A 26,480-nucleotide genomic window follows, 5' to 3' on the forward strand; every position below is an offset into this window, starting at 1 on the left:
TGCTGCTACAGGGTGGAGCAGTCCTGGGCTCTTCCTGGCAGGGGCTGGGCCGAGCTGTGCTCAGGGTGGGCAGCAGTGGTGCTGGGAGAAGGGCTACTGCCACCCCAAAATTCGTCATAGCCCCCCTCCCAGCACTGCTGCCTGCCCCAAGCGCAGCCCTGCTCAACCCCCTGCCAGGAAGAGCTCGGCAAAACCCCGGCCCCAGCAACAGCCTGCCTTGCCCCACGCGCAGACCTGAAAGCACACCCCCCCTGTGCCTAGAGTGCCAGGGTGCATGCAGCAGTGGGAGCTGCCCCCCCCCCACTGCACCCCCCAGACGAGCCGCTCATGGCTCTGTCCCATGCCCTGCCCCCCAGCCAAGCAGCATCTGCCCCTGCCCCACTCCCTCCTTCACAGGGGCTTAATCTACCTCCCCCCCCATGCCCCTTCCCCACACCACACTTACCAGCCCAATGCTGCACTCCAAGCTGCTGGGCTGTGTTCCTAGCCGCATGCATGCTGCAGCTGTGCACATGCATGGGGCATTTATCAGTCATATCAGGCAAAAAAAAGGTTTCCGATACTGTCAATTTTCCCTATATCAGTCCCTATCTGATATGAGACAGATGTATCAGTGCACTTCTAGCAATATCACTCCAGTCAATGAAAATCTATTCTGCTCTAAGCCTCTCCTTAGAAACTGTAGACAAATTTCACCAAAAAGTCAGATTTGTAAACAATCTCTTTGCCTGTTGCACAACCACCAAGTTAGATTAAGTCAGGGGTGGGCAATTATTTCGGACGGAGGGCTGCACACCGAGTTTTGGCAAGTGACTGAGGGCCACATGACAGGCAGCCAGGGGCAGATAAATATTAATTTTCTAAATTTTTTAGGGGCCCTGCGGGCTGGATAAAATGGGCTGGCGGGCCACATCTGGCCCACGGGCCGCATTTTGCCCACTTCTGGATTAAGCAAAGCTGGAGTGAGCAAACGGCAGTTTGCAAGCAGTTCACGAGGGGGCAAGAGGAAGAAGAGGAAGGAGTCAGGCACCAGATCCTGCTCCTGGACCGTAAGTGAGCTTGGTCTGTCTGTGTGTTTGGTAGGCATTCATTTGGTTGTTTTTGGGACACGTGATTTGAGCCAGAGACCTGCATAGGTCTGATTTTAAAGGCCTGCTTCCAACCCACACCTGAAATTATACAGCTGGACCTGAACCTGCAACCCACACTAGCAACAAAGTTAAAAAAGCTACTGATAGGTGTGGGGGGGAATAAAAATCACTGTGCTTTCCCAGAAGCAGCAGTGTGTTTGTTTGACCCTGTTCTGCAGTGTCTGTATAGACTGGGTACTTCACTGAGGCTTTATGGTGCTTTTATCTATCTAATAGCTGACTGAATCAGCTATTAGATAAAAGCACCAAAAAAGCCCCACTATGACACCCGACCTATACAGATGCTGCAGAGCCACGTCAAGCTAATGCACTGCTGCTTCCAGGAAAGTATGTGTTTTTCTTTTTAATATCTGTCAGAAGCGTTTTTAACTTTAACAGAGTTCAGGTCGGGTCAGTTTGTGGGCAAGGAGTTGTTGCAGGTCTGGTTGTATAATGTTGGGTGTGGGTCAGAAGTGGGCCTTTAAAACCAGACCCACGTAGGTCTCTGGCTCAAAGCACAAGGCCCAAAAACAACCAAAGGAACACTCAAACACAGCAGCTGCTGACAGATGTGAAAAGAAAAACAAAACGCACTTTACGGAAAGCAGTGTTCAAATGGCGACACACCCTGATCTATCTTTTGTTTGATCTCCTTCACAGCCATTCTTCCTTCTTCGTTTGATCTCATCCACACTGCCACTTCCAGTAAAGTGCATTTTGTTTCAGGTCTGTCAGCAGCCAGTGGGGAGGCTTATATTCCAACCCGAGTCTAACTCAAAAAAAATGTTCTTCAGACCCGCATCCAAACTGCAAAACAAGTAGTTCACATTCCCACCCAAACCAACCCATTTTGCAGGTCACCTGCAGGTACTGACCCAATGCAGGGCTCTACTTTGAGCAGTTGGTGGGTACTGCTTGCTGAGTGATTGCTTATGTGAAATAATTTGTTTTAAATATAAACAAACACCACATTATTTATGCTAAAAAATTCTCTATTTGGACAGTGAAAAATAACAATCCACTATTTACACCTAGCTTCAATGTCAGTCTCTTAGCATCACAACAGGATTTGCTTGTCTCAAGAATATTAGCGTTTAAAAAAAAAAAAAAAAAAAGTTTAAGTGTGGAAACATTCCTAGGAGGTGTTAGGTTTCAAGAGATCTAGTTTCCATAACATTTGGATTTGGAATTAAAATTAGATTTGGGGCCAGGTGCAAGTTAATTGTGCCCCTTTAAACCTTCTCAGGAGTCCTCTATTATCACAGCAGTTATCCCAAGCAACAGAGCCCAACGTAACTGTCACGCTGTTACAAGGACTTGCAGCAACAGGACATAAGTTTTGAGGTCACTAAAAGCTCTGACAACCCAAAAGGTAAATACTGATCAAAATGTGATTACATCCTCTCAGGAGATACAGGTAACTTCCTTGCAGTGTGGTAGGAGCCTAGCAATCCCATCCTTTAGGGCAGGGGTAGGCAATCCCTGGCACAGGTGCCAGAGTGTGGCACGTGGAGGCATTCTGCTTGGGACGCATCCCCTGGGGCAGACTGAGGGGAAGGGGCCACAGCTATGCCGCCACAATAAGGATTGGGCCCCTTGCAGCTAGCTCCCCTGCCATCCAGCTCTCGCATGCCAACATCTTACAAGTTGAGGTTATGGGTGTTTTGGGGACTCTGCCCAAAAATGCTGTCAACCCTGCTCTAGGGGTTTTACTGATTGCCTGAAGGAGCCGGAAAGTTCCACACACATCCCTCTCTGAGCTTACATCGTAGATGGACTGTCTTCTTCGGACCACTTGCTAGAGCTGGCAGTTGGGGAAACGGCAGAATGTTTTGACTGCGGTGCACTGCTATTGCTGCCATTATTTTGAAAGCTTAGGGGGTTCTGGCTAGAGGGTCTTGCTTTCCCACTCAGGATCACAGTGACTGCCAAATTTAGGGTCAGGAAGGAATTTTCCCCTTAAGTCAGATTAGCAAGGATAGGGTGGGGGGATTGCCTTCCTCTAAGGAGAGGATATGTATGCTACAGAATCTTCTGAGCATCTGTTAAAACCAAGCTTCTTCCCCATCATTGCAGTGGCAGGGCACTGGCTATTTCCTCATTTTCCCTATTTTTATATACCGCATAATATAGGACATGCCTTGTTTCATGCCTTGCAGTTGGGAGTGAGAGTTTGAAGCGGTGCTTTTGGGGGATTCCTTGCAAGGGACTGCCTGAAAACCTAAAGCATTGGATTCTAGGCCCAGGAGCCCATTCCAGCAACACAGCCCTATCAAAAACTGAAGTGTAGACCAAGACTTAATTTTTTTGTGAGGAGAGACTTCTTTTTCTGTCAGAAGTTATGAACTCCCCAAGGATCGTGAATTCTCATACCAGCTGTGCACTAGTGAAAGAAGACCAGAAGCAAAACTGACCAACTGGGGTTCATGTTTCAAGATAAGTTGTAAATAAGGAGCTGCATACGTGAAAAATAGTCTGTGAAAGTGTTAACAATTGCAGGGTGTTCCCAAGAGTATTTACTTTTGGTAAAACACACAATTTCAATCTTAATAGTGTTCTCAAGTTGCAGATAGTATTTGGCTATGGGCATGCCCCCCCGCCCCCCAAAAAAATCAGTTCTACCTTCTTTTTTCTCTTTGGCTTCAACAATCTGAGATTCAGACCATTTCTTGACTATTTCCTTGCAAGCATGTTGTAATAGGTCTTCTTCCTAGCATGGAAAGAGAGAACTCAGTTTTAAAAAAGGTACATCTGCCTTAAAATCAGCATCACTCAAAATATGGAAGATGCCAACCCCAAATAATCTGAATGCAAAGAGTCAAGCCTGAAAGATGTAGCTTGTGAAGGGAGACCTCTCATTAAGCATGTGCTTAAGTTGCTTGCTGAGTTGAAACCAAAGCATGTCTATCTAGACTACACACTTTCAAAAAAAAAGTTTAAAATCATTTTAGCCAGTTCACCTTCCTCACTTTCAGGCAGTGTTATTCACCTGATCCCTACATGAGTGTCAGCAGAGATTATGAAACAGCCCCTCAGTGGCTTTGCAGCATTATGGGAGATTGTGTCTGTGCACTTTTCTCATCTTAGTGTGAAACAGAGATGACTTGCTACAGCTGAACCTCTGGGACAGCCAACCTCTACTCTAGTCCAAACAGTGCTGAAGAAAGACATCCTGATATATTGGTTCTAGTCACCTACTACCCAAGTGTCAACCTTTCCATTCATAAGCAAGATCATACACAAGTAGCCAAAGGCCATATACAAGTTCATCTAACTAAAAGTAATATTCTAGACCCAAAACAAGCTGGATTCAGACCAATAAATGGAACTGAAACTGCACTGGTGGCACTGATGGACTGTCTTCTCCTGTCAGTGGACAGGATGGGGCAGATGTCATCTCTCATCCTCTTTAACTGTTCTGCAACATTCAAGACCGCTAACCATGAGACACTGCTGTCCCAAGTGAAAGAGAGAGCAAGGGTGCCAAGAATATACTACAATGATTTGAACTCTTCTGGTAGCATTAGGCAAGGGAGAAGGACACACCACTACATCTCTCATCTTGGAGTCTCGGACCCATTCAACATTCACTTGCAAGGCACCTGTTTAGATGACAGGACTCAAGGGCCAATAAATGACAGTATCTTAGTTCTCTCATTCACCATGTATGACCCACACTGCCTCTAAACTGACCCAAAACCTGAATAAGGAACAGCTAAGGGAAGCCGACCCCAGGCAAGGTAGAGACAGTGCTGGTGGCAGAAAAACGTATACCGACAACCCTGCAGTCATGGTACAGTTTCTTTCAATTCAAAGTGCACATGCCCAATTGGTCATTTATTTTGGAAGTACCTTTGGACTTCTCACTGACATGAAGATCTCCCATAGCAGCATGTCTCACTATGCTCTTCAGTTGGCTAGGAACTACTTATTCCGGTGGACAATGAGCTGGCTTTGTTACACAAACCTTTGTCATTTCTCAGTCAACCTGCAAAAATTCAGCCCTTAGGAAATTTCAACTAGCACAGGCAGCTAACACACCTTCTCAGCACAGGGGACACCACAGGTTGGCAGACCTGTCTCCCACACTCTACCCAGCTTTTTGCAGTACTTATTGTCAAAAAGTTCTCCATGACCTGGCCTCAAGGTACCTAAAAGACCACCTTAAAGTACTGGGGTGGAAATCTTGACTAGACACAGAAGAGAATAGAAACATTTAACCACTTCTGCCACGTGGCTGTGCAGATACATGTAGGATCCCAAAAGCCTTCCAACTTATTAATCTGTGTAACATAATATAATATTTAATATAAATTTCCCACTATTTTCTAATTCTCCTCCCAAGCTAAGTTTCACCAACATACTGGAAAGATCATAGCCTGTACCACCTCACTCTCTCTCCCTCTACAGCTTCACAGACCTTAAACAAGAAAGCACAGCAGGATGACTAAGCACACCTTAGAGACTAACTGGTTAGAGGCATATGCTCTTGTAGATAATAGCCAGACAGTTGCCTACAAAACCTAATTATGTCTCTGAACCAGTTACTCTCTCAGGTGCCACCCTGCCCTGCTTATGATTCAGACCTACACAGCTAACTGTCTCTTCTTGAGCAGGAAAAGCAAAGAAAGCCCTCTATCATTCCAAGAGAGCTCCCTGGGGATAGCTGAGCAATTATCTAATCAACATTCAATACTGTGTCAGCAGGGAAAGAAAGATAAGCAAACAATCCAAGTTACTCCCTGCCTCATTGTTGAGGCTGCCAACTGAACCAAGAGAAATGGGAAGCAATCAGCATGAATATCACAGAAACTCAGCTAATACAGAGAACCAGCCAGCTGCCAGCACCTGCTTCTCCACACTTTTGTCCAGGGCCTCCCCCTAAAATGCAAGTCTAGGGACAAGGGAATAATTAGCAAAATAGGAAACTGTCACCAAAATTCACGGCGTATTTCTTCACTTGGGCCATTGACACATGAACAGGAACTGCCCCTAAAGGGAGGAAGAAAAGGAAGGGAAAACATTGTCCTCTCAGTGTACAAACGCTTGAACAGATGTAAATCTGTTTTAACACAGGAGATGTTACCCTGGTTTTAATCCAGGGTGGCTCCTTCCTGGCATGGCTGTTCATTCCTGTGCAGCTGCCCCAAAACATTTACCTCCTACTTTTGCTTCAGAGTCCCTAGACTCAGGGAAACTCCATCAGTGTAACCATGTCCTCAGAAACCCTCTGCAGGAACAACTCACCTGCCTTATTCACTAACTGCCCTAAAGGACAGAAGCAAGGGCCTTTGGGTGTTCTAATTTATTGGACCAACTGTGTCAGTGGGAGAATATTAGACAAACTTTTGGGTAAACTGCGTTTCTTCAGGGCCTGAGGTCCTGGCTGAAGATCTGTCCAACAGCTCTTGCAACTGCAAAGCTGCTCCAATAAAAACTATCCCTGAAAAGAAACCAAAACTCTTGCTTCTCACTTACTCCCTGGCCCTCTCTGGATCATAAGTTACAAGAAACCCTCCAGCCCTGATGCAGAGACTAGACCAGCATGTCCCTCAAACACTCAGAGAGACTAGATGCACCTCAGTGCACTGGGGATCTTGACAACACATTTGCCTTGTACTATGAGGAGGCCCAGCACCAAGCTACCCATTCCCTAAATCAACTTTTCTGTTCTTTGTCCCCATGGGTTTGTCTCCTCTTTGCCTCTCTTAGCCCCGCCGCCCTCCCTTCTTCATCTTTTGTATCTGAATTACACTCTCAAAGCCTGCATCCTTCCAGAGCAGCTGCTGATCTGAGCTCTTGCTCCCAAAAGCTTATGCATCTCCCATTCAATTAGTCCAGCGGTGCTCAGCCAGCAGACCAGCCAGCCCCAGGGTGCACGGGGCAGAGCCCCATCTAGTCAGGTGGAGGGGGCCACCTGGCCCCGACACAGCAGGGCAGGAGAAAGGGGCTCGGCCCAGCCCCGCATGGGGGGAGAAGGGACTATGACCCGGGGGCGGCCCGGCCCCGCCCCACTTGGGGAGCCGGCCACAGGAGGGGGCGGCAGTGCTACTTGCTCGCCACAGTGCCGCAGCCGGGTGGGCCTCGAGCCAGGTGCAAGGGGCCCCAGGCTTCGCCTGGGCTCCCAGGAGGGGCAGCACCGGCTCCACGGGGCAGCAGCGCGGCCCGGGCGGCTCGCGGGGCTTTGTGACACCGCGGGCCCCGGGAGGGGCCTCCGTGACTTGCGGGTCGCGTGCGCCTGGCCCGGCGGCGCTCACCAGGCAGGCGGCCAGCACCCCGCGCAACGCATCCAGCCGCTCCTCGTCGCTCTCCTCCTCCCGCAGCAGCCCCTCAATATAGGCGCCGTACACGGCCCGGTCCAGCCCCAGTGCCTCCAGCCGCCCCGACAGCCACGGCCCGAAGCCGCCGCTACTGCCGCCCGGCTCTTCCCCCACGCTGGGCGCCGCCATTTTGAAGCGCAGCGGCGTAGAGCCGGGCGGGCCTAGCTGGTGGAGCGCCCCTCTGCACATGCGTGGGAAGCCCGGCCCCGCCCTGCTCCGCTCGCGCACTTGCGCGCTGGGCAACGGGAGCTGCTTTGGGACAAAACTACCATCCGCGCGTTCTCCCCCTCCAGTAGTTCTGCCCCGTGCCCGGCTCCTCCCGGGCTGCCGCGGGGAGGGGCTGCTGCAGAGCCGGAGGCCCAGCGCCTCGGCCCGTGAGCGCAGCAGCAGGGGAGGGCCCAGTCTTGCTAGCAGGGCGCCGGGCGGCCGCCAGGTGGCAGCAGAGGCTGCGAGCAGGGCCTGTCCCGTCGGGCGTCCCGGGGCTGCGGCTGAGGCGGGTGCGGGCTCCTCAGGCTGCCGGCCGTGGGGGCAGGCGGGGCCCCGAGAGTTGCTCCGGGGGCTGCTGTGCAGAGCGGGGCGGCTGGGGGGAGCAGGGAGGCGAAGCCCAGGGACAGGGAGGGGGCCGGCTTCTGCGCTCTGCACGTGGAGTTGGGACAGGCCTGGCCATGGGCTTGGCATAGCACTGCTGCATGTGGCCGTTTGAGCTGCTCCCTTGGCACGCACAGGGGGCAGCTCGGATCCTGGGGGCACCGCCATGGGGCAGCTCAGGCCCTGCTGGCGGCGGGTGCTCTGCTTCCAGAGCAGAGGAGGCCTCGCTCCTTGTTTCCAAAGGGCCCCGTGTGGAAACAGCTGGGCCCATGCCTCCCCCGAGGGCAGCTGCAGTGCTGGGGGTGAGATGCCCTGCCCAAAGCCCACCACCAGCACCACCTGTCTGTGTGGCACACAGCCGTCAAAGCTGGTGCAGACCTTGGCACCTGCCTGTGAGATGCCTTTGCCGTGCTGGGGGCTGTGCCCAGCCGTGTGCGCGTGCATGGTACGGCTGGGGGCTGTTGGGCCTGTGCTGCCGCTCCTCACGCCCAGGCTCCTGTCGGGTGCACACATGCTGGCTCAGTGTTTAACTCATGTCAGAAAGCGCCGAGTGTGGGCAGGGGCCTGGGGAGGATGGAGCAAAGTGTCTTCTCACTGCAGCTGAAGCAAGAGCAGAGACCCATGCCTCTGCCTGCAGCAAAGAAAAGGGCTCTGACACCTAAGTGTTCCTCTTTGCCCTGAGTGTCTCTGGGTAAGTCAGGTTTCCTCTCCCATTTGTGCTGTTGGGCAACAGCTTTGTCCCGCCCCTGGTTGGCCATGAGACCAAGCTGTTGTAGTGGGACCATGCCAGCACCTTGACCCCTTGCTCTGAAATGGGTGTGTGCTGTCTTCTGCTGCTGGGGAGTGGGCAGAGCAGGGTGCGCCCAGCCAGCCGGCCTGGCGTCCGCACAGGATCTACCCAAGAGATCGCGGCCAAGCTGATTTCCATCCTTCCCACGCATTGCTACATGAGCCACATTTGCAAACCATGCTTGCTCCTGCCCTGGTAGGCACCAGTGCAGCTGGTGGGTGTTCCTTCTGCAGAGCAGGTGCAGTTAGGTCATGGCCCTGGTGCCCAGCACATAGGCAGTGCCCAGGGGTCCCAGTGCCTCACTGAGGCCTAGGAGCCAACAACTGTCTGTCCTGCCCTCCCTGCATGGAGCTCATTGTGCACAGCAGAGCCGTGCTAACCTGACACACAAGTAGGTGCAGGGGGAAGTCCTGCTTGGGGCCAGCTGGGAGTCAGGGGTCTTGGTAGGGACTGAGGCCAGGCCCAGCTGGTGAGGCCCTGGGCATGGGGCTGAGGGGCAGTAAATGCTCAGACTGGGAGGGGCTATGCAGCAGGTACCCACAGGAGCAGGGGAGAAGAACAAGAGCCTTTGCATAGATCAATATTAATCCTTTATTTAAAAAAAAAATCCAGCAACCAAGTAACACGTGGCAACAGAGCAGCGCATTCCCTGCTGGGACCATCACTCCCCTGTGACAACAGCTCCCTGGGGTCCCTCTGCTTCAAATACCTACATGGGGTAGAAGTGGCCATGGCTGGGAATCCCCCTCCCCCCGGCTGTTCTTGTTACGTCCAGCCAAGGGCACTGGGAGGTTGTACAAGACATGGGGCCTTTTGAGCTACCGATTTTCCTGTGCTTGAGTCATGTATGTTGCAGATCCGATGGACCCAGGACACCAGACAGTGAATGGGAGATGGGGGCACACCAATCCCTGAGCCCTGTACCAACCCCCTGCAGGCCCCACTGCTTCTACCCTCTATCCAAAAAATTGCCCCACTCCTGGCAATTCCCCCCCACACCCCAGAAGTATCTGAGGCAGTGGCCTCAATGGGGAGGGCAGGAAGGAAGCAATGCTGACCCCCCCAGCCGACTAATTTCCCTGGTACCAGGGCACCCTGCATAACAACAGTGTGGTGCAGGTAGCAGCATTCCTGGGAGCTGGAGCCTGCCCATGGCCCATTGGCACTGAGTGGGAGCATGTGAGCCTTCACCCTCTAGCCCTCCCCTCCCCTCACCCAGCGGGGCTATTAAATAATCAGCTAATTAAAGCTGTTCAGAAACCACTTACAAAGCACAGCGTCATATCCCCCGATGAAGCCTGTTTGCAGGGATGGGCTGGGTCCCAGCGCACCCCCAAAAGGTGCAGTTACTGCCTGTGTTGGTTGTAGGCCTAGCTCCCCCCAGCAGTGCTTCCTTGCTCCAGGGAGATGGGGCTTCATGGTGGGCTGGCAGGGGCTCCACCAGCAATCCAGAGGGCACAGCCCTGCCAGGATATGGTGCTCCTTGTGCAGCTGCCAGGCCTGCCTGGGGACACTGAGCTCCAGGACCTGCTTCTGCAGACTCGGTTCCAGCCTGAGTCCTGTGACCAGGAGCGTTCCCTTGGTCAGAGCATCCCCCTTTGCAGAAGCCCAAAATCTTTTAGGGGTGCCACAGAGGTATCAGGGGGCAGCTTCTTCCTGCAATTGCTGGCTAAGTGAGGGGGAGGGGTTGGCTTCTGGGGACATGACACCCCAACAAGCAAGCCCTGACCAGTAGCAGGGCATCTCCCTCCCTCCACATGCACAGCAGACATCAGCAACCCTCCCATACCCTCTGGAGCACTGGAAGCAGCCACTGCCCTGCTCGGGGGCTCCATCCCCTCACAAACCTATTTACACAAGAGTCTCAGCTCCATGCACAGTAGCACAGGTGCCTCCAGCAGCTGGGCATCCAGCTGGTTCCTGAGAGACCCTAAGGCAGAACTACTCCCCTCCTGGGGTTGGTCAGCAAGCAGAAGACCCCCACTCTGGGGCATCCACCCCTTTGGAGTCCAGGGGCTGCCTGACTCCAGGGCAGGCACCACAGGCCTGAAGCACCCAGCAGGCCTGGGGCAGCAGCAAGTCCAGCACATGATCCTTTGAGGCAGGAGGCAAGGGCACATGGTACGTGTCTCAGCACACCAGCTCCTGGGCAATCTCTTGCAGCGCTGGGAACGTCTTTCCCCCGCCAGCCAGCTCTGTCTCCTGCGGCTGCCGACAGGGGCGGCGCACTGTGTAGGAAGTCACCAGGACTAGCTCCTGGGCCTCGTCTGGGCTGCTGTCCTTGCTCCCCGCCACCAGCTCCGATTCTGCCAGCAGTGGGGATGACAGCTCCAAAGTTGGTGATGGTGACAGCCAGGGGTGCTGGAGACACTGCTCAGCTTGGGCTCGTTTCCTGCAGGGAGAAGGACGGGGCTAGTGTCTGCAGCCCAGGTGTCCCCACAGTGCCCCCAGCCTTACCCACAGGATACATCCCCCAGCTCAGGACAGCCACCTCTTCCCCTGCAGAGAGCGCAGCTAACCCCTACCCCATGCACTCTGATGTACAGGGCAGCAGGGTGACATCCCAGCAAGAAGCAAATTCCTCCCAAGTGCTCCCCCCTCTACCACCATCAAGCACATCACCGAGTAGCCCTACAGTCATCGCAAGTCCAAATCTGGACAATCCCCTTGTCACAGCCCACCACAAGATGGGGTCTTGGCTGGCAGCTTCTGCCCAGGGACTCCACATGCTGGGGCCATTGGGGCAGGTGAGGAGGCAACAGCAGGTACCTGGGGTTCTTAATGAGCAGGGACTGAATGAATTCGATGGCCAGGTCGGAGATGCCCTCAAAGACGTCAGGTGGGTACTCTACGTTCACCTGGGAGATGTTCAAGAAGGTCTCTTGCTTGGTGTCGCCCAGGAAGGGCGACTCACCTGTCAGCATGACGTAGGTCAGGACACCAATGCTCCTGTGGAGGGGAGGAGTTGGTTGTGAGGAGCCAGTGGAGAGACTGGCAGTGGAGACAACATCACCAGGAAGTCGGTGGTCTCTGTTCCCACTGCTAACCTGCTCTGGTTGGGTCAGGGCTGGGAGATAAAGCTACCCTGGAAGGCAAGGCCAAAGGCCTGAGACTCACTGCCTCCTGCAATTACCTGCTGGGCCCTGCCCAAGGCTGACCCTGGAGACCGGGGGCCTGTGAGGTCCTTGGGTCAAGCTCCTTGCCCCCAAGTGCTCCCCCTTCAACAAGCTGAGCTTTTGACCCTGAGAGGCTGGGAGGTTGCATGATCATGGGGGATACCCAGGCACCCCACAAGACAACTCCCCCACATTGTGGGCATCCCTGCTGAGAGAGGGAAATGGGCAGATTCCTGCATCTCCAGTGCTCCTGCCAGTAAATGTAGTGCCCAGGGGTCCTTCATGCCAGGGTGAACAAGATCTCAGCACTGCCCCCACTGTGGCAATGCATGACACTACTTCCTCCCAATCCAGAAAGCATGCAACTGGGGCAAGGGTGATGCGACTCAGTTCAGAGTGCCGAACTGCGGGCACCCAGCTCCTTCCCCCAACATGAAAGAAGGACAAACAGACACTTCAGCCCCCGCCTGTCTGCAGCAGCTCAGAGCTAGCCAAGAGAGGGCAGAGCGACCTACCACATGTCGGTGGCTGTGCTGATAGGCTCATAGTTCAGGATCTCGGGGGCTACAAAGGGAAATACAGGAGAATTAAGGACTGTACAGCTGGCTTGAAGCTCCTCCAGTACCTCCCAGGATTCAGAGCCCCACATGTGCCAGCTGCTCCTGCCAGTGTGCTAGCAGATCAGTACCTCTGGGCAGGGGAGGGGGAGGTTGTGTGCTGCATGCCATCCAGTGAATAGGCTGCAGAGGCAGAGAGAGGACCCAGGGACTGCTCCCCTTCACCACTGGAGGGGGCGGTGTATGTGGGGGAATCCTGGGACATGGGGCTCAGAACCCAGGTGCTCAGGACAGACTGGCTGAGCCAGGCCTGCAGTCCCCCGCCCCCAGGGTGGCTGCTCTGTGCCCAATGCACCACTTACCCACATACTCTGGGGTGCCCAAAATCTCGCGCACTTCCTGCACAGCATCCACTCGCCGGGATAAGCCAAAGTCCACAATGCGGATGTCGCCTAAGGGGCTGCTGCAGGTGAGCAGGATGTTCTGGGGCTACAGGGGCGAGAAGGATTCAGAGCTTGAGTGAGGAGGGAACAGGATGTGACCAGTGCTCTCCCAAGAGGGACACCAGCCAATTCTGATCTGGGCAGAGAGAGATGGCCACAGACAGACACTGCTTTCTGGGACCAGAGGACACCTATACCTAAGCATGGAGGCTGCTCTGATGTGCTGGAATTACAGTGTGTTGGAGCAGACTCAATTAAGTGAGTCCGCTGGCATGTGGCAATTACTGTGCTCCAGCAGCCTCCTGCGTCTCATGTACCAGCATCCCCACACTTAAAAAATGTATCACCGCCCCCCCCAGAGCACATGTAAACATGCCCAGAAATACCCAGCTTGGCAGCAAGGCTCTGGACCACAAGCTCAGGATTGGCACCAGCCCCACAGAAAGCAGGAATAACCACCAGGTCCTGCCACCCCCACCCCAATGGGGCTGGTACCTTCAGGTCCAGGTGAACGACATTGTTCCTGTGCAAGTAGGAGACACCACTCAGGATCTGCCGGACCAGCCGGATGACATCTTTCTCAGTGAAGGCCTCATCTTGCTCTGCCACGCACTGGTGGAAGATCTCTCCTCCATCCGCACTGCAACACAGATGGGAGGGGGCAGATGAAGGGCTGTTGGAACCAGGACCTGCAGCCAACACCTCTGCTCTGACTCTCAGCCCCCACCCCTCTGCTCCAACCCACTAAACACCATCCCCCTCCTAGAATCAAGGCTAGAACCCAGGAGTCCTGGCTCTTCCCTCCCCAGAGTGGGTGCAGGGCATGTTTCCCATCAGCATCACCCTCCCTAAGTTGCCCTTTAAGACCCTGGCGCACTCCTTTCCTGGATGCATAAGCACAGCTCAGCCAGGATAAGGCTGCCCACAAGACAGCCAAGTATTGACCTATGTGTGGGTAGTTTCCCAGTTCTGGGAGCTGATAAGCGGCACTGCAGCCTGCTCCACACCCATTGGGTAGGGTGACCATGCCTGGGCACAGGGCACGTGGAGGGAAAAGGGTTCCAGGCCCCTCTCCTGTAGGACCCACCCACTTCCCATTGCCCCCTGGGCCAATGCTGTGCGATTTTGCGTCCTGGCTTGAACCCCAGCACTGGAGCCAGCTGATCCTATTACTCACCCACAAGGGTGGGGCTGTTATGTAACCATGTAAACAGTGCCAGCGGCAGGAGGGGCAAGGCCATGCATGCCACCCACCAGCACCCTGTGCGTCCCGTCACCCCAACTACCAGGTCAGCCCTGGGCAGGAGGTGGGCCATGGGGATGCACCAGACACACCACTGGCATATCATAGGGTTGGTGGGGGATGCATGTGTGCAGGGATCCCTGGTTCACATACACCCCCAACCCCAACCACCAGCTAGGGCTCTGGCTGGGCTGTAGTGGAAGCTGCAGACTGGGGGCGGAGAGATAATTCAAATTCAGGCCTAAACAGGGAGCCACCCAGAACTGAAAGTGCTCTGATCCCTGACAGGGTTTAACACTGGGGCAGAAGGTGTCCCTACACCAAATGGGCGTGTAGCTTCTCCAGCCTCACTGTTGTGGGGTCACAGAACTACAGGCCCCAGCAGGATGGAGAAGGCCCATCTGTAAGCCCTGGGAGGGTGGGGCAGTGGCTCAAGCTGGACCTGTGCTCTGATACCCAGTGAAGGCCCAGGAAGGAGGGCCCAGTGATGTGACTGCATGTTTGCCCACTGCCCTCCTGTCTGCCCAGTCTCAGAGTGCCCCATGGACAGGCCGCCATGTTTCCTTTGTCAGCACCTCCAAGGTGACCAAAGGAAATCAAGGAGACAGACTCCACCCTGACCCCACTTCTGTATCTGCCATTAGGAGGCAATAACAGGTGCCACCCACATAGCCAAGCAGAGGCTGAGGCCATGGCCTGTTGCTGGGTTGGATGCCAGGCAGCACAACCGGTAGATCCTGAATGTTCAGAAGGAAACAAAGAGCAGGTAAAGGTGTTTTTGAAGCTGCTGAATGGAGAGGCCTCCCTTCTCCCCCAGCATGAGGCACCCTTGCTTTGGTGGGGTCATTGCAGCTCACAGAATCACCAGGCTGAGGAAATGCCAGGCAGGAGGGCACCAGTTGTGCAGACTGCCTTGCACCAGAACTCAGTGAATGGAGAAAGTCCAGAAAAGGCCACCATGAGCCAGTGTCCTCCCAGCTGCTGCTCATCCTAGCTTCCTCAGACAGCTACTGGTCAGGACCTGGCACCCATGTGGACTGAAACCCAGACTCCCTTTCTCATGGTGGCTGGTGTCTTGGCAGATGTGGCAGTTCCCCAGCTACCGGCAAAGCCCAGCTGCCATCAGCTGGGACTACAGCCTTCCCCCACCCCCATCTCCTACAGCCACAGGCAGGAGCCAGCAGGTCAGGGCAAGTGCAGGCTGGAGTGGGGGGCTTGTTTCCACAAATATTAGCATGCTTGCAGGGTGAAAGGGGAAATGGAGGTTGCACTGCAGTTGGGCAAGATGGCACAGGGCACTTTGATGCCTGTATCCTAGGCCATGTCATTTCCAACATCTAGTTAAATGGCCTGCCACTGGCAGGTCACCAGGATGACCCAGGACTGGTCAGATTTAGAGACATAGATGGGCCCTCCCCTGAAGAGTGCAGCTTGCCCCATCTCTTCCCCTTCTGCCCCAGGTGCCTGGGGTCTCTGTGCAGAGGCCTGAGGAGGGAGAGGGGGAGGCTGAGGCAGAGGAGGGATCCTGTCCCACCCTGTGCTGCACTTGTTCTCTGAATCCAGCACTTTGCCTTGCAGGGCTGTCGATCTGGCACGTCTCACCTGCTTGGGAGCAGACTCTACTGTGCTGGGGAATGTGAGGTGCAGCTGCCGCCAGGCATGCCTCTGCAGTGAGTTCTGCCAGCGCTCTGGCAAAGCAAACACAGCCAGGAGGGGCTTTGGGCTGCAGCACTACACATGGCTCCAGGCTGCCCCCAAGGCAGCTGCAGGGGGACCCCAGGTAGGGGCCAGCCTCATGCTCTGGCTAATTGTGGGGAGGAGCCACTCCTGGCTCTGCTCAAACCTACATGGGAGAGGGCATGTCCTGTCCTGTGCCAAAATGGCCCACGCTGCCTCTGATGCTGGTGTCTTTCCAGGAATCTCCTGTAAAGCCAGACCAATAGCCAACACAAGAAAGACCCAGCCAATGCAGAGCAGTGTTCAGGGCACCAGCCAAGGCAATGGATAACCAAGGTTCCCAGCCCTGCCACAGACACCCTGGGTAACCCTGACCAATCACTTCCTGGGGGCCTCAGATTATGTCTGTGCTGCAATCACAGAGCCTCTCTGCACAGATCAGTCTGCACTGTGTTCTGTGCTGATGGCTAGATTGCTTCTGATATTCAGTTACAGCCAGCTTGGAGACCTCTCCAAAGCACTACAGTCACAGTGACTTCAGTGTAGATCAGCCCTTAGCTCCTTGGCTGCACCACAGGTAACAGCACTGCCCTAGTGCCCGGATTAACTGTCTTCAATCATGTCTGAGGTGTTTGAACACTGAGGGGCTGGATTCCCTACACATGCTGGTCTGTGTAGGCTGGGACCTCTTGTGGGGCCAGTTTGCCCAGGAAGCTCGAGTCCAAGCCTCTCCTCCTGGGGGTGAGGGAAAACAGCTTGAAATGGCAGTGTGGGGCAAAGCCCCACTGGTGGGAGATGCTCCTACTCCTCTCTGCAACCAGTGAGTTTTCTCCTGCATAGCAGGAGGTGGGACCTTGCCCTGAGTCAACTGTGGAGTGCCAAGACTTGTCCTTGCAAATCCCCAGCTTGGGCCACGCTGCTGTAGGCAAACCCAATCCTCTCCTGCCACCACAACTCAGGGACAGAACATGCACGCAGAACGTGGTCCAACAGACTGGGAGTCATGACGCCTGGCTTCTACTGACCTGCTGTGCAAGCCCCACTGCATGCCTTCTCCACTCTACACCTGTGGTCTACCCTGCCCCTCATCTGCTTATTTAAGTGGTCAACTCCAGCAGCTGGGACTGTCGTAGATACTACATGAGGGCTCTGATTTGAGTGGGCCCTTCTGAATGCAGCTGTAGGTAGGGGTGAGAGCAAGACTGAGCACTCAGATCAGATGGCATTTACTTAGAGATGAGTTGCACATCTTGTTTTCGGTCCCTGTGGTTGCAATGCAGGCCCAGCCACCTTGCAGTTCAGGCTCCAAACCACAGGCCACTTCCGGGAGCTCAGTACTGCATCTCCAAGAGGATGTCACCCACGCATATTTCCCCACCTGGCTTAGCATCATGCATATGCCAAGGGGCCTATCTGGGGCCATCCAGCCAGGGGTTGTGTCCTAGTTTGGGGGCCTTGTGCATCTGGTGATGGATTCCCCACCCCACCCTTGCTCTGCAGGACCTGGTTGCTGAGGCGGGGGGGGGGGGCAGCTCTTGGAAGCAACCCAGAGCAGGTTGCTTCACCCCCATCCCCAAATCTCACACAGTGCCCCACCTAGCCCAGTCACCCATCAGGTGCTGTGTAATTAGATGGCACAGTATTTATACCCATGTGCATGCTTGAGGGTATCATTAGCCTCCAAGGCACTCATTATGCCTCACAAACACCTGGTGCTGCACTGGCAACAGCTGGCTCAGCAGCCCAGGCCAGCCCAGCCCTTCCTGGGCAGCTCCCACAAGTTCCAGGGCCATTGAGGAAGCTGGCAGGGATGCAGGGGCAACCACTATGGTCTCCAGCTGCCCTGGGTCCCTGTATCAAACTAATCGTGTCAGGAAGCGGCCTGTCAGTCCAGGCAAGCATCCCATCTAGCACCAAGGCCCAAGAGCTGGGCTGAGTTTTCCTCTTTTCACAGGGGAGAACTTCCTGGGCAAGAAGGATGAAGGGCATGGAACAGAGGAGCAGGTCCCTCCAGGTACGCTGTCAGTGGTATGGGCTCTGTCCCCTACGTCAAGACTCTGGTCCCAGGTGCAGGAGAGAGCCAGCTCCTCCTCTACAGGTAGTACCTCCCAGAGACAGCCATGCGGTGCCTCTGTACATCACTCTTCCCCCGTGGTCAGGCCCTCAGCCCATCGCACCCTAGCAGAGGAGAGGGGGTCAGTCCCCGCAATGTGACACCTTCCCTGCGTCACTGTCCCCAGTGTCGTCTGGGTCTCTTTCCTGTTAATTGTGCACAGCCAGGTTCTTGCAGAGGCCCCAGCCAGGAAGTCGCACTCCTAGGGGACCCAGACAGGGTGCTGTGGTGGAGCCATGTGGGGAGGATGTGGCCCAGAGCTTCAGCAGCTGCCCGGAAAGGTTGCTGAGAAGTAGAGCTGACACCACTTCTCAGACATGGTCTGGTTAAGTCACTTCCTGCCGTGCGCATGGTGCTCTGAAGAGAACTCCTTCCTCAGGCAGCAGGAGTGCAAGCACGGGTGCTAAGCAGTGTTAGGCAGCTCCCAGTATGCTGAGGTAGCCACCTCTGGCCAGCTGTTCCCCTAGGCTCACTCACATACTACTGTGGCATGGCTCAACCCTGCTGCCACCCCCTAGCTACCATACAAATGGGCCTGGGCTGCAGCCTTCATCCCTCACAGCCAGAGTGCCAATGTGCTGCCCCAGGCACCAGCCTGAGTGTAAGGAGGCAAAGGCAAGAGAAGGCAGTTGGGTGCACAGAGCACACAGGAGATGTCCCAAGCTGCTCGCTCCCCTCATTTTACTCCCACAACCCAGCTCCCCACCCTGACAGCACTGAGCCCCATCTGAGCCATGGGGCTCCTGGCCCCAAGACTCACCACTCAAGAACCAGCACGATCTCAGCAGGCGTCTCATAGACCTCGTGCAGATCCACCACGTGGGGGCTGGGGGCAGCCATCTCCAGCACGGCGACCTCATGCAGGATGTCTGGTCGGCAGTCCTCACCCTTGCGCCGCTTTCGCAGGAACTTGGCTGCAAACTCCTTGCCCGTGGCCTTCTCCTGGCACTTCTTCACCACCGCAAACTTCCCCCTGCGGAGAGCAGCCATGAGGCACCTATGCATAGACCTGCGCCCCTCCGATGCCCCTTCCCTCCCTGCATGGCTTGGCCCACCCCTGCCCTATCCCATCCTCTCCACCACCTGCCATTTCTGCCTCCTCTCACCTGCTCTCATGGTAGCTGCCCTTGCACAAAAGGGGCCCAGCCTACTCCATGGCCTGGAGACCCACTATACCCTGTACTTGTATGTGGATGGTGCCTCCCAGACCCTTGCACCTGGGAGGGGGTGGTCCATAGGCTGAACCTTAGAGTCCTGGTCTGTAGACAATGCTCCCCACCTCCTCAGGCTGTAGTGCCTGCTCCTGTTCTATGCAAGGGGGACACTACTCTCCCTGCCCTGCACCCCAGCAGGAAATAGGCCCAGGCCATCAGCTGTGCATTCACCACAGGAAGCTGTTGAAGACAGCAATTCAGGAGCAGCCTGATATTAAGCCAGAGCTTGAAACACAGAGAGAAAGAAGGAGCCCTCACCCACCCCTGCACCCAGCCTGTAGAGCCACGGCCTGGGCCCACACAGTGCTACTTTGCCTCAGACTGATGCAGGAGCCCAGGGAGAGAGCAATGGGAGCTTGAGTTGGGCTTGTGGCAGGGCAGACATTTGCCCTCCCAGCACCACTATTTGCTGCTAGGAAGGGGATCTGGGAGCTGCACAGCCCAGCAGCTGAACCCCCCTACACTGCACAGGCAGTACCCCCCATACAAAGCCCCTAAAGCACCCCATTATACATACAACAGGTCCAGCAATGAAACCCATGACCCCCGGCCCCTCAACCTGTCTTTTATTCAAGCCTTGCCCAGCAGGCGTGATCCCAGAGCTGCCATGCTTTTGGCATCTACTGTGAGCACTGGCCCCTGCCAGAAGGAGTGTCCCATAGAGGCTCACCAGGGAGAAGCAGCCACGTTGTGGGAGCAGCTGTGGGGAGAGAGGGAGCTCTGTCCCTGCGGGCAGAAGGGTCACCCAGCAGCAGGAAGCTGACATTCCTGAACACAACGTTCCCTAAGCCAGCGGCTCTGCAGCCTCGTGCTGCTGTTTCCAGGAACCTCCATCTCATAATGGAAACCATCTGTCCTGGGCAGCAGGCCCTGCTCCTGGGGAGATGGTAGCCTGAAGCAGAGACAATCACAGGACCACAGGATGCCAGGCTCCAGAATCCCAGCCCCTGGACACCCAGGGCACCTGCTCATCCATGCTGTGCCTGCTACACTCCAGCTAGAGCCCAGGCAGCAGCCAGTGGGGAGGTGCTGAGACCTCCCTGTGCTTAAAGTCACAGGCTGGTGCATGCCACACATAAGGTCAGAGCTGGCCCAAACTCCCCAGCTGCTCCAAGAGAGAGCAGCCAAGCCTCTGGTGACTATTCTGTATTGTGGGGACACAGCACTCCAGCCACATTTACCTCCGCAGCCCTGGTCTGTCTGGGTCTTCCCCACCTCCACTGCCCCACAGCTTGGGCTTGGACAAATCCAAGAACTCAAGCAAAATGCATTAAGAGCCCAGCAGGTTCCAGCCAAAGCCATGGGCTGGGCTGGGAGCTACAGAAACCTGTCTCTGCCTTAAACTACTGGGACCCTGCTAAACCGGTAACAAGCCTGCAGCCTCTGGCTTCAAGAGGGATGCTGTTACCTCAGCTGGGATAGACCATCCCACTACCAGCCAGGAGCACCCCCTGAACCCTGCTCACAACCCCACTAAGGTCTGATGTGCTGTCTTGTGTTGCAGAGGCAGGGGCTGCTCCAGCCAGCACAGAGGTGCCCAGGACTACCTGAGTGCTCAGCACAGCCTGTCTTCCACCCTACTCTTGTGTCTTTGGCCCCACAGAAAAATAAGATGAAGCCAATGCAATGCAGTTAGCAACTGCCACCAGGGAGAGGGCTCCTCTGTCCCCTTCACAAGGGCACCAGATGGCACATTGCTGGCCAGGCCACCTAGCCATCCCCTGGCCTGCTGCAGCGTCTTTAGGTCCCAAGTGCCATCAAGGCCCTGTGGTCTGGGTTCCAGCCAAGGGCACTGCCCATGGAGCCTCCAACAGATGAGATGCCCATCTGCCCCCTCACCTGCGAGAGCTGTGGACACGTGAACCAAGTGAACTGTGTTCTCTATAGCAAGAGGATCTTGCACTTGCAAAAACCAGGCCCTGTGCTTCACCCCACTGCTCTCACTGGTGTCCCCAGAATAAGAGTTATAGCTGAAAACTGAGGGGCTGCTGCGGGATTCCTATACAGAGGCTCTAGTGAGCCACAGCCCCCAACCACTCCAACTCTCAGCTTCCTGCTGAAATATACAGCTCTGCTGGTGCTTTCCAGGGCTGTCATGCCCACCACCCTCCCCTACAAAAGTGACAGTGTTCCTTCCCCCAAGCCAGAACTAGGCCATTGCTCCTGCTCATGTAAAAACAGGTTACGATTTCAATACAGGAAGCCACAGGAATGGTGGCTCAGGAGCATCCCAGTGGTAGGAGCCACGCTAAAGGCGTTAAGCCTGTGTGTTAATCCATAGTCCCCCTGCTATTGCAGCACTGGGCTTTCTTCAGCTCTGCTCGTGACAATGTGTCCTGACCTGTAGGCCTAGGCTAAGCCAGCCTTGGCACCCCTTTCTCAGCCACACCCCAACCTCAGCAGGATGTCTCTGATTTGAGTGGGGTCAGCCTTATTTGGGTAGGGTCAGCCTTATTCAGAGGTCAGCCAGCCTGAGACCATGAGGGCGCCTGGAGCATTTGGCAGCCAGCAACCTGGTCTCTGTGCTGCTGAACTGGGCTGCCAGTGGGGGCTGGAAATTCTGCACAGGCTGCACCTCTGTGGAAAGCCTATCCTCAGTTCAGCTGTTACTATCACAGGCTGGAAATGCCCCTGCCAGTTCTCCTCCCCACAGAGGCTCACCCACCAGCCTGGTGCTGACGCCAGCTGGAGCTGTGGTGTGGATTTAGGCCCTACCCTCTGAGCAAAACCCATCCCTGCAGCCTGGTGAGGTGGCAGCCAAGATCTGCAAAGAGTTTGCAGCTGTCCTGCAGACCAGACAGCACAGAGCTGGGCAGGGGCTGCTGGAGCCGAAGCCCCAGGCTTGGGTTGGCAGGGAGAGCTGCAGGAACAGGTGCGCTAGCTCTGGGCATGGCAGCCCCTTGGGAACCCTCTGTCAGGCCCTTGCTCCAGCCACTGCCCCCTTCCCAGGGTCTCAGCATATTGCTTCCCAGCCCCTCCAGCCTGTGCCAGCCCACAATCCGTCTCCTGATGTGTCCCAGGGACAGGCACTGGGAGGGACAGAAATCCTGTTCATTGCCCTAATGGTGAGGAAATTGGAAGCATTTTGCTGCATAGGGCTGTTTCCAGCCAGCACTCTGAGCAAAGAAGGGGCTCATCACCCTCCACTTGTGCCCACATGCTTCATTGCTGCAAAATGGGCACCCGGACAGCACGAGGGGCTTAGCTTCCACTGGCACTAACCTAAGCCTCATGACCCAGCCACCCTCCAGCTGCTATGGGCAAAGCCCTGGTGAGCAAAGACTTTGCAGAGCAGCTGAACCCAAGCCCCACCTCCATTCTGCATTCCCACACTGTGGTGTGGTCCCCAGGGTGCCCTGTGCTAATCTGAGCAGCCAAAGCAGACTCTGCCTGAATAATGTCTCCTCCTGCAGGAAATGAGACACTAACTTCCATGCTGTGTGCTCCCGAAGGAGGGGTCCTAAGGGCACTGCAGGGCAGGGTCCCACCCTGGAGCAAGCATGGGCCAGGTGCCCAAAAGGAGGTTCCCATGCCCTGTTTCACTCAGTGCCCAGGGCAAGGCCTCCAGGAAACACCAGTATCAGAGAGTACCGGGTCTGGGTGAATGCCCAGAAAGCTCCTTGGAGTAACAGTATGATCAGACAGTGCCAGGGGGCTGAGTGGGGGCAACACCACTCATCTGGGCCCATGCTGATTTGTCACATAGTACCCTGGACTCCCAGGAGATGCCTTATGTCTCCTGGGCCCAAGAACTGGGGACAGAGCACTTCCATTGGGCACATTCAGTCTGGGAAGCAAGACCTGTAAAGAGGAGACCCAGCCCTGGAGTAGCCCCAGGAGGGGATGCGAGGGGCACTGTGGGCCAGGACTGCAGCCATCAAAGAAGTTTGCCCAAGATGAGCCCTGGTACAGAAGGAGGTGAGAGCACCAGGCCCAGCAGACTCCTCAGGTGACATTTCTTGGGGCCTGAATATGGGGGCAGCAAATGGGCCAATGTGCCTCGGACTGTGAGCAATGACAGACAATAAAATGCCAGGGCGTTGACCACAGTCAAGGCCAGCGGGCTTCCAACACAAAAATAACCTCCTTATAAAAGATCCTAGTGCAGACATCTGGCCCCAGACAGTCCAACAGACACTTGCAACTAAATATAGCAGGGATGGACAAGGGACTTCAGTGTCATCACAGAAAAATCCAGGGATGCTTTTAAAATGCCAGCAATCGGATAAATAAAGGGAACGACCCAATGCTCAGGGCTGCTTGAGCTATTTACAGGGGACAGTTCACCTGCTGGGAGAGGAGATCCAAAGATCTCTCAGTGACTCAGTTAGACAGATCTGTGTGGAGTGACACATACCGAGAACCAGCAGGGCTCCAAGCTGCTGAGCCAACTGGAAAGAGTGGCCTCTTTCTTCATTCACAGGAAATCAGTAGCTAAAGCCTCAGTTTGCTCCATCAGCGTGACCAAGAAACCACATCACACTTAGCTTCTGATCAGAAAGAAGCCAAATGAGCTTGTTTGCAGAGCTCTGAAGCATAGAGAAGCAAAACGGCAGGAGCCCCTCACTGCCAGCCCCACGCCCCTCTACCTTATAGCGGGAAGGCCGGAGACAGTGGGACAAATGTAAACTAGAACCCAATATGGCTCTTGGAAGGCAGCTCCAATATTGCCCCCAAATTCAAGTGCTGGTGAAAGTAAAAGCATTTGGCCAAGTACAACCCCTGGGGAAGGTCTCTGGGGGTGGTGTAGAGCAGGTGGGTGGCCATGTCTGGGTCAGTGCACATGAGAGAGAGAAATTAGCCTCCCAAAGCTCTGCACCTGCATACATAACCCTTCTCCGGCACCATAATTAGACTCCTGGTGGCCCCGGGTGAATTTTTAGTATCAGGCCCCCCTTTGCCAGAGATAATGATGATAATAATGATAACCAGACAAAAAAATGAACATTTTCAGCCCTGCTTTTTGTCTGGGCCCTGGGCAGCTGCCCAGTTTGCCTATGCCTGTGTCCACCCCTGCACTTCTCTTGGACCCTGCAGCTTGGCCTAGGCATCTTTGATGGTTCTCTGAAAAGGGGAACTAGTCACGAATCAGTGACGAAAGGGAGGAGAGTCAGAGATGTGACAGGGATAGGCCACTTTCTATGTCACCCTCTACCCCCACTAGGTTATTTCAAGGCCCTGAAGAAGTTTATAATGGTGATCTTTCTGCATCAGAGGGGGGTGACTGTGCCCTCCCCCACTCCCCCAGGCAAGCTGCCTCTGTGCCCCCTCCATGGTGCTGGCAATAGCCGTAGAAGGAGAGAGCCAAATTGCAGCTCTAAGCCTGGCATTGTGGGATCAGGTGAGGATATTGCCACTGTGAGAGAGAGATGACCCTCACTTAGGCCTTGGGATACAGGGAAAGGTCCCTACTACATGTTACCCACAGGTAAAAAAGCCACAGGACCATACTGAGAACCCAAGGAAGGAACTTCTTAGAAGAGAAACATCCTGCCACAACTCAATGCACAGCAACTCTCCAACAGCAGCCTTGAGGCTGCCTCCCAACACGTGTGGGCATGGGGCTCTGTCTGCCTAGCTCAGAGGTGGCAGCACCACAGAATGGGGTCTCATCCCTAAGCACTTGCATTCACCCCCCTGGCTGCTCCTCCTCACCCCAGTTGCCCCACTCCAGAGCCTGCCCCTTTGAGTACAGCTGCATTGCAGGCTGTTTCAGAGCCGAGTGCACTGCATCTATCCCCCACTTCTTGCTCTCACTGGGTGTTTGCAGCTCAGCTACCGACTTCCGACACTCAGAGAAGGGATGTTTCTGTGCTGTCGACTCTGGCAGCCTCCCCAGTGGGTGCTGCCAAGAAGAGTTGAGCTGACTTGCTCCCAGCCAGGCTGTTTGCTAATTAACTCGGCTGCACAGGGGCTGGCGATGTAGAACTCACCTCTCTGGCTGCGCTGCCTGAAAGAAAGGCATGGAGCTGCACGCACCCCATTCACATGGAACAACATGCACGCACGCACACACATGCCCATGCACACACACGCTGCCTCACACACAGATCCTGAACCTATGTTTCCACATACCCCAACCCCATTTGTCAACACATACACAAGACCTGCAATCCATGTACCCACAGAGCACTACACCCATCCCCATTTACCCTGAACAAGGTGTGCACACACACACTGCCTCATGCACACCAACCCTGAAACTCCACACACACAGAGCAGCATACACCCCAAACGTATTCACACCAAGCAACAAGCGCACACCAATCCTGAATATATTCACACACTCCCAGCCCCATTTGTACAAACTGTGCGTGCATGCATGTACGCACACACACATATACACGCACGCACACATGCTAACCCTCACCCTTGTTTCCATACCCCAAATCCACTCACACGGAGCAACACACACACATAACGCCTCGCGCACACAAACCTTAAATGTCTGTACGCACAGAACAATGCATCCTCTGAGCCCATTCACCCAGAATGGCAGAGAAAAACACCTGCAGGGATACATGCACACACGACACACAGGTACAAACCCTAAATTGTTTGCGGGGAGTGACACGCACACCAAAGTTCTTTACACTGAGCCTACCGCACATACGCACACTCATGTGCAGACACACAAACCCTGAGCTATTTCACTAAGGTAACACACTACCTAACCCGTTCACCCAGGACCCTCCTCTCTCCCCACTGCTGCAAGCCCTCGGACTTTATTCACCCGCTGCTCATACAAATGTGTGCCCACAACTGGGCGCCAGTTTCACTCGCACCCAGATTCATAGCTGTGCGGGGCTGGCAGGGACCCTGTAGATCATCGGGTCCAGTCCCCTTGCACTAGGCAGGAAAAGCCAACTGCGGTCAAGTGACCCCAGCAAGGCAATGCCCCAGGCCGGTCAGGAATGGAGGGATCCTGCTGCCTGCCAGCCTCGGAGCGGCACAGCTGGGGGGGCACACAGGCCCCTGTGTGACAGAAAAAGAGAGGGGGCAAAGGGTGGGGGTATGGTACCCCACCCTGCCCACCAGCAGCCCCCGCGTCCCCCCTGCGCTCACCTGCCCAGCTCCTTGCCCATCAGGCTGTAGCTGTCGGTGAAGGGGTCCGTGCGGATGCGGGTCTGCGCCTGGGTGATCATGCCCTGACGGCTCATCCTGGTCCTGGCAGGAGATGCCCCGAGGGATGGAGCCTGGGGGACTGGTCCAGCGGCGGGGGATGCTGGCAGGAGACGCCCGGGTCGTGGGGGAGCCGCCGGGCGGGATCCGAGCCGGGCTGCGGGCAG

General features: G+C 55.2%; 2 protein-coding genes and 1 long non-coding RNA gene across 3 annotated transcripts in view; 1 reads left to right on the plus strand and 2 right to left on the minus strand.

Annotated features, from left to right (window-relative positions):
* The window catches only part of CCDC43 (coiled-coil domain containing 43), a 13,734-nt gene extending 6,132 nt beyond the window's left edge, over positions 1-7,602 (minus strand). Inside the window, exons 1-2 of the mRNA XM_019523523.1 lie at positions 7,388-7,602; positions 3,753-3,840 (exon numbers count right to left, since the gene is read on the minus strand). Of these exons, the coding sequence (XP_019379068.1) occupies positions 3,753-3,840; positions 7,388-7,579 (280 nt within the window). The 5' untranslated portion in view covers positions 7,580-7,602. The remainder of the gene's footprint in view (positions 1-3,752; positions 3,841-7,387) is intronic.
* Positions 7,603-9,405: 1,803 nt separating this feature from the next.
* On the minus strand, positions 9,406-26,474 carry LOC109302046 (serine/threonine-protein kinase 17A-like). The gene is made up of 7 exons (XM_019523524.1): positions 26,257-26,474; positions 18,738-18,950; positions 13,440-13,584; positions 12,864-12,990; positions 12,460-12,508; positions 11,598-11,777; positions 9,406-11,220 (listed from the first exon to the last, which is right to left on the minus strand). Exons 1-7 carry the CDS (start codon positions 26,349-26,351, stop codon positions 10,959-10,961), a joined length of 1,071 nt encoding a protein of 356 aa, XP_019379069.1. The 5' UTR covers positions 26,352-26,474; the 3' UTR covers positions 9,406-10,958.
* Positions 26,358-26,480, plus strand: part of LOC109302047 — a 4,648-nt gene continuing 4,525 nt past the window's right edge. Inside the window, exon 1 of the long non-coding RNA XR_002098693.1 lies at positions 26,358-26,437. This is a non-coding gene — a long non-coding RNA (uncharacterized LOC109302047). The remainder of the gene's footprint in view (positions 26,438-26,480) is intronic.

This window comes from Gavialis gangeticus, unplaced genomic scaffold, assembly GCF_001723915.1.
Source record: "Gavialis gangeticus isolate Ggan-Ray unplaced genomic scaffold, GavGan_comp1, whole genome shotgun sequence".
NCBI lineage: Eukaryota > Metazoa > Chordata > Crocodylia > Gavialidae > Gavialis > Gavialis gangeticus.

Bases quoted from the DNA above. Each gene is read 5' to 3' on its own strand.
- LOC109302046 (XM_019523524.1), bottom strand. From the start codon at position 26,351: ATGAGCCGTCAGGGCATGATCACCCAGGCGCAGACCCGCATCCGCACG. The intron at 13,585-18,737 runs GTGAGTCTTGGG...TCTGTGTTGCAG, and splicing joins ATCGTGCTGGTTCTTGAGTG to TGCGGATGGAGGAGAGATCT. The intron at 11,221-11,597 runs GTACCTGCTGTT...TTCTCCCTGCAG, and splicing joins CTGCTCATTAAGAACCCCAG to GAAACGAGCCCAAGCTGAGC.